Source organism: Polyodon spathula, chromosome 36 (assembly GCF_017654505.1).
Source record: "Polyodon spathula isolate WHYD16114869_AA chromosome 36, ASM1765450v1, whole genome shotgun sequence".
Classification (NCBI taxonomy): domain Eukaryota; kingdom Metazoa; phylum Chordata; class Actinopteri; order Acipenseriformes; family Polyodontidae; genus Polyodon; species Polyodon spathula.
This window is the reverse complement of record NC_054569.1, coordinates 817,628-823,933: the sequence shown is the minus strand read 5'-3', so window position 1 is coordinate 823,933 and position 6,306 is coordinate 817,628. Positions and strand designations below refer to the sequence as shown.

The 6,306-nt window shown below is 48.5% G+C and overlaps 1 protein-coding gene across 1 annotated transcript in view; it reads left to right on the top strand.

Moving 5' to 3' along the window:
* LOC121303946 (serine/threonine-protein kinase Chk1-like) overlaps window positions 1–2,490 on the top strand; it is a 3,874-nt gene extending 1,384 nt beyond the window's left edge. Inside the window, exons 3-5 of the mRNA XM_041234846.1 lie at window positions 14–199; window positions 585–686; window positions 1,269–2,490. Coding sequence (XP_041090780.1) covers window positions 14–199; window positions 585–686; window positions 1,269–1,364 — 384 coding nt within the window. The 3' untranslated portion in view covers window positions 1,365–2,490. The remainder of the gene's footprint in view (window positions 1–13; window positions 200–584; window positions 687–1,268) is intronic.
* The last annotated feature ends 3,816 nt before the right edge of the window (window positions 2,491–6,306 follow it).

Sequence of the window (6,306 nt, the reverse complement as noted above, 5' to 3'; positions counted from 1 at the left end):
CGGTGTTCTGAAGGCTCCGCCTCCTCGTTTCACCCCCTTGCCCTTTCACTCCTCCCTGTCTCTGCAGAGCCCCTGGCAGCGACTGGTCCGGAGGATGACCCGCTTCTTCACCAAGCTGGACGCCGACCGCTCCTACGCCAGCCTCAAGGAGGTGTGCGAGAAGATGGGGTACACCTGGAAGAAGAGCTGCACCAATCAGGTGAGAGATGTGTGACGGAGCCCAGAACCGCCCACAGTAATGACGGCAAACGCCATGAAGAGATGTAAAATACTGATTGAAAGCAGAAGTAACGATGGAGAAAGACACACAGATTAGGACATTCCAGGATAATAGGTGGCGTAAAGGGGTTTGAAATGATGTATTCGCTTTAAATTGCTTTGTATCCAGTCTAAAACGGGGCTGGCCAGGGTTGTCTCTCTTTTAATTGAATCAATTAAACCTGCATCCAGACCCTGAAGTAGTTCATGATCTTATTTTACTTGTTAAACCTGCAATGGAATGCCCTTGAATAATGAATGGATGAATACCGGGGCTGTGAGCCCCAGGACTCTGTCTCCTTGGTAACGCCCGCTCTGTCTCCTAGGTGACGGTCTCCACCACTGACCGGCGCAACAACAAGCTGATCTTCAAGGTGCACCTTCTGGAGATGGAGGAGCGGATCCTGGTGGATTTCAGGCTGTCCAAGGTGAGGAGGCGGGGGGGGAGGAGCGGATCCTGGTGGATTTCAGGCTGTCCAAGGTGAGGAGGCGGGGGGGGGAGAGGAGCGGATCCTGGTGGATTTCAGGCTGTCCAAGGTGAGGAGGCGGGGGGGGGAGGAGCGGATCCTGGTGGATTTCAGGCTGTCCAAGGTGAGGAGGCGGTGGGGGGGGGAGCAGCAGACCGACAGCTTCTGTTCTGCGCTGATCCGTTTCAGTCTGTGCTGCCCCGCTTGAAGCCTCATGCATCACGTATAGGTTCTGTTTTCAGCTTGTTTCAGAAGGGAGTGCCTTTGGGTTTATTGTCTGTGTTTAGAAGTTTTCGTGGCTCCCTCTAATGGTGTTGAGAGTGCATTTCATTCTCGCGCACGCTTTGCTGTGTCGGAGAGGGACAGAGTGCTACAGAAAGTACCCTCGACTTGATCAGTGGCAGACACCGAAGACTCATCAAACCTGTCGTGTTTCAAACGCTTTGTCATTGAGGTTCTTAGTGCGAGATCTACACTCTCTGCCTACAAAGCCCGCTCTAAACGCCACACAGCATTCATCTCTCTCTCCTCTCCCTCCCCCAGGGTGACGGGCTGGAGTTCAAGCGTCATTTCCTGAGGATCAAGCGCCAGCTGAACGACATCATCAGCAATCACAAAGTATTGCTTCCTGTGACATGATGCAGGGGGCTGTCCCTGGGGGAACGCCCCGTTGCCGCGGACGCGCGCAAACGTACCGGCCGACGCGGGGGCCCTGATCCTTCTCTGAACCAGTTCACCCCCCCACCCCACTCTGGAACGCAGGGAGACTCCAGATTACACACCAGCTTGTCTGCTGCACTATGAAGCAGCACCTGCTTTTCAAAAGGGATTTTCATCAGGGAGAGACTGGCTGGCATGTACTTGTTAACACGCGTGTGTGGTTCTTTTATTTAGAGCAGCATGTACAACTAGTTAGAGTGGTTTCTTTGTAAAAAAAAAAAAAAAAAAAAAAAAAAAGTGTTTTCAAATCAGGGGTCTCAGAGTAGAAATGCAGGAGTTTTGAGAAATTCAAGGCAGTTCTCGCCATGTAGAGTGTGACAGACAGACAGACAGACAGACACTGATCTGTGCATTTCGACCAAAGTCCCTAAAATAAGACCAGTGCATCCCAATACTGCGGTTTGTAACATTGATCTCCACCGTTAAACTCAAAGCTCTTTACCTCTCCTGGTTTTAAAAGACCAGAGACTATGAATACACTTGAAGAGGAGGGCGAGGCAGCACTGGGGTCGTTTGCTCAGTGAAGACTCGGCTGTACAGTCCAGCACAGTCAGCCTGGGTAATAATTAAGAACTGGAAAGGGTTTGAAGAGCTGCTCCGGACAGCAGGTTCCACTCTGTGAGCTTGTGTGTGTTTCACAGGAGAGCCTCGGTGATAGCGGTGTAGGGCATGGGGTATCCTGCACAGGGTGTCTGCTTGTGTTTTACTGTTTGAAGTGTCTCAGAGTTTTCTCAATCTTTCTGTTTTCTATTGTTTGTTTGTTTGTTTTTTTTACATGGAGTCCTGACTTTGTTTCATTGTTTGCTCTCTTCTTGCTGTTATATAATGAAAGAAGGGAGAAGGTTTTCTATATACAATGAAGACAAAAAAGTAATATTTCTTCATATCTGTGTGTGTTGTGATATTAATAATGTGTTGAAACGTGGTGTTTAATATACTTAATATAATACACACGTGACTGCTCTGTGAATGAACGAGTCGCTCGGCAGAATTGCTTCTGTATTCTGGTTCAGCTGAACAAGGAATAATAAAAGTTTTGGAGTTACTGTTTGTTTCAGGAGTCCTTCTTTGACAGCACTTTGGTTTTTGAAGTGTTTTGATCTTGTAGTCGCGGAAACCACCTGAGCACATTTCTGCACTTCTTTCTAGATTTGTTTTTTGTGAAACAGCTGAAGACTTCTGTCTTTATATTGAAACCTCAATGCAATGCTACAAGAACTTCAGACCCCTTGAATTAACTGTGCTGTCATACAGGGCGACTCCTACGTCGTGTGTGTGTATATACTCTCTGTCTCTCTCTCGCTCTATCTATCTGTGTCTGTCTGTATCTATTTGTCAGTGGTGAAATGCTTTATTAGAAAGATGTTTAGTTCTTCCCAGAGGCTGACACTGCCAGAGCGCTAATGGGTTGACAAGTCTGTCTGCCACAGCGCTCAGTTCATTAAAATATAACACAACGCCCACACTGATCCTGAGCAGAGAAAGCCCCGAGGCAGCAGGGAGGGAGGAGAGGGCAAAGTCTCTCTGCTGCAGCTAGGAAAGAAACCAAATAAAAAGAAAACCAGTATTGAGAATTCCTCCTGTCATGCAAGCAAAGCTGATCTACGTATTCTCTGCTTGTGTGTGAGCTGGGGAGATGGGATAGGGTAACCTTCCCAGAGACACTGATACAGAGCACTGGAGCACCTGGGTAACCTTCCCAGAGACACTGATACAGAGCACTGGAGCACCTGGGTAACCTTCCCACAGACACTGATACAGAGCACTGGAGCACCTGGGTAACCTTCCCATAGATACTGATACAGAGCACTGGAGCACCTGGGTAACCTTCCCACAGACACTGATACAGAGCACTGGAGCACCTGCCTGGGTACCGTCTGTTTCCTTGTACATTATATGTCTTCACTGTTGTGTGCTGTGCTCTCCTATTTCTGCAGTGTGCTTCTCTCCCAGGAGATTGGTGACTGGCTTGTGATGTTCAGGCACCTTGGGGCTGAGGGACCCTGACTTGGATGAGAGACGCTGTGGACAGCGGTCCTGGCAGCCTCCATCCATACACAGATATTATTATTATTCTACAAGGTGAGCTCTTATTACGGATTCGATAGTCCTCATTGTAATCTCGTAGAGGGAACTGCAAGACAAGCAGAGTGGCAGTGTGCTGTAGATCCTTGTGTAACGGGCAGGGTGGTGTGATGCACTGCCGATGTGGATCCTGTCCTGTTCCCTGTCAGTGAGATGAGGTTAACGGCTCTGTAAGCATGCATGCAGAGGAGCCCTGCTCTTTTGTGCTGTGGTGAAGACGCTCGATTGCTGGTTCGCACCCAGCCTCTGCTCATTCACGCTTTAACCACACAAAAAGAAAACGCTGTTAAGACACAAGAAGTGTAGAGTGATACATCCATAACGATCACTGAGTTTGTTTAACCATTTTCCTTTCCCCTCTCCCCCCTCTGCTCTGTCCCTCCCCCATCATCTCTCCTCTCTCCCCACTGTCCCCTCTCCCTTTCCTCTCTTCCCACTCTACCCTCTCCCCTCTCCCTTTCCTCTCTGCTCTCCCCACTCCCCCCTTTCCCTTTTCTCTCCCCTCTCCCCTCTCCTCTGTCCCCACTCTCTTCTGCTCAGCTTCTGCTTCCAGACTCACCTTGAGAGCCTGCTTGGATCTCCTGATCTGCAGGTCCTGGAGGGGTTGGGACCCCCTAGAGACCCCCCCCCCCCCCCCCCCCCCAGGAAAGCTGTCCCCCTTTGGGAGGGAAAAGCTGCTCCTCAGCAGGATCTTCCAAAAACCGTCAGGAAACTAGAGTGAGCTGGAAAAGAGGAGCTGCTTTCCCTGGATCTGAAACTCAAGAGCCTCTCCCCCTCAGCCCTCACCCCTCTCCTCCTCTCTCCCCTGCCCCCTTCATCCCTCACCCCCTCTCTAGGGGAATCATATTGCTCCAGGTTCGCCAGGACAGCATGGGACAGTTCTGTTTTAAATTATTAGGCACCTTTCACCTATCTCTGTTCTATAAGCAACACAGGACTACAATAACCACAATGCACTGCGGTGTGAATCTGGCGCCCTGGTCTCCCTTCCCCATGCTGTGAGAGAACAGAGACCCCACCTGCTGACAAACTAGCCTGTGCATTTCTGCTTCCTGCCTTGAAATAAAGAAACCATATTCATGAATATATTTTTTTCTGTTTGTTTTTTTTGTGCTCATAGAAAAAGAAAGAACTGCACACTCAGTTCCAGAATTCATCAAAACACCAATGTTTCGAGGCAGAGGGTTTGTCAGGAGTTTTTTGTGCTAAACATTGTCCCTGTACGGTACATCGCCTATACAAAACGAACCAGCTGTCTTTCTTAGACAGTGCCTGTAGAGGGCAGTGTTGATTAACACCTCTCTCCGTCATGCTGCTGGGGTCTGGCAATGATTTCTAGAATACTGAACAGTAATACATTACATAACAAGTGTGTCACCACATTGTCCCAGTGTCTGATTTCTTACCTGTTATGTGTGATCTGTCTGAATCTCTGATTATTAGCCACGCTTACCAGCTATTCCAGCCAAGACAAGGCTTCTGAAAAGTCTCCTCATCCTGATTGCACAGGTGCGCTGAAGCCTGTGCAACACCGATCTCGAGTCTTTTCAGAAGGATTCTCGTGGCTGAATAGTTAGTAAGCTCTGGCAAATAATGAACACAGAACAATTGCATACCACACACAGCAAGAGGCTAAGGAACTGGGAAGAGCTGACATTTCAGGATTGAGGATGTAGAGGCAGGCAGGCAGTCAGTCAGCAGAGATCAATTTCACCTGACAGGGATGATGGAGGAGAGAGAGAGATAAGAGATCAAGTGAGGGAGAGAGGGGAGGAAGTGAGGAAAGATGAGCGAGTAAACCTGAGCAAGAGAAGAGAGAAGGGGAGAGGGAACTATAAGAGAGAGGGAGGGAGAGGGGGGGACGATAAGCAGGAACAAAGGATAGAGGGAGGATGAGAGAGGGAATGAAGAAAGGTGACAGGACAGAAAAAGGGCACAAGCACAGAAAAGTGTAGTAAAGCACAGTAAAAGCATGGTAGTGCTATGAGAGGGGTGGTAAAGCGTGGTAGTGCAATGAGAAGGGTGGCAAAGCATGGTAAAAAAAAATAGATAAGTAGAGAACAATAACAAAGGAGGAAATGTAATTTTTAATATGATAAACCTAATGCAGACAGGAGAGAAACATTTCTGTTCACTTTTGCCTGCTTAAGCTTACTGCAATGCATTCAAATGCTCCTTAGTTATAAGACTTACCAGAGATGGAAATCAAACTCCTAATGCACAGCAGCTTCACCCATTCCAGGTTTTACTAGGAACTTGATTAGCCACAGAGTACAGGTAACAGCCGTGTCTCACGAAGCTCATAGTTAAACCTGGAATGGATCAAACTGCTCTGCAGTGGGAGTCTTGTTATTTCCATCCCTGCTTAGAAAGCAGAAACATTTGAAGTGGGAATCAATCACAGTCAGTTCTCATTAGGGCACACTTGCATGTGCCTCAGCTCTGTTCTTTATGAGCCAAAGCAGCACAGAGCTGCCTAATTCAGTGCTGTGTGTTTATCACCTGCTGCATTCCTCCCTGCGCCAGGGGACTGGGTGCGTGCATTAAGAGGCTGCCACGCTGGGATCAGATTACCCGAGATGGCTGCCACCTGTCCTGCTTTTCCTGGGAAGTGTCCCGGGATTTCAAAATTCCTGCAAGGGAACTCAAAACATTCCAAGGTTTTAATCTCCTGCAGCATGTGGCTCACCACAAACTGGATCCCTAGGTTTGGGATCTGGGGATTTGGGATAAATAATGAACGTTTCTCTGGAAATAAGCAAAGTGCGATTTCCAG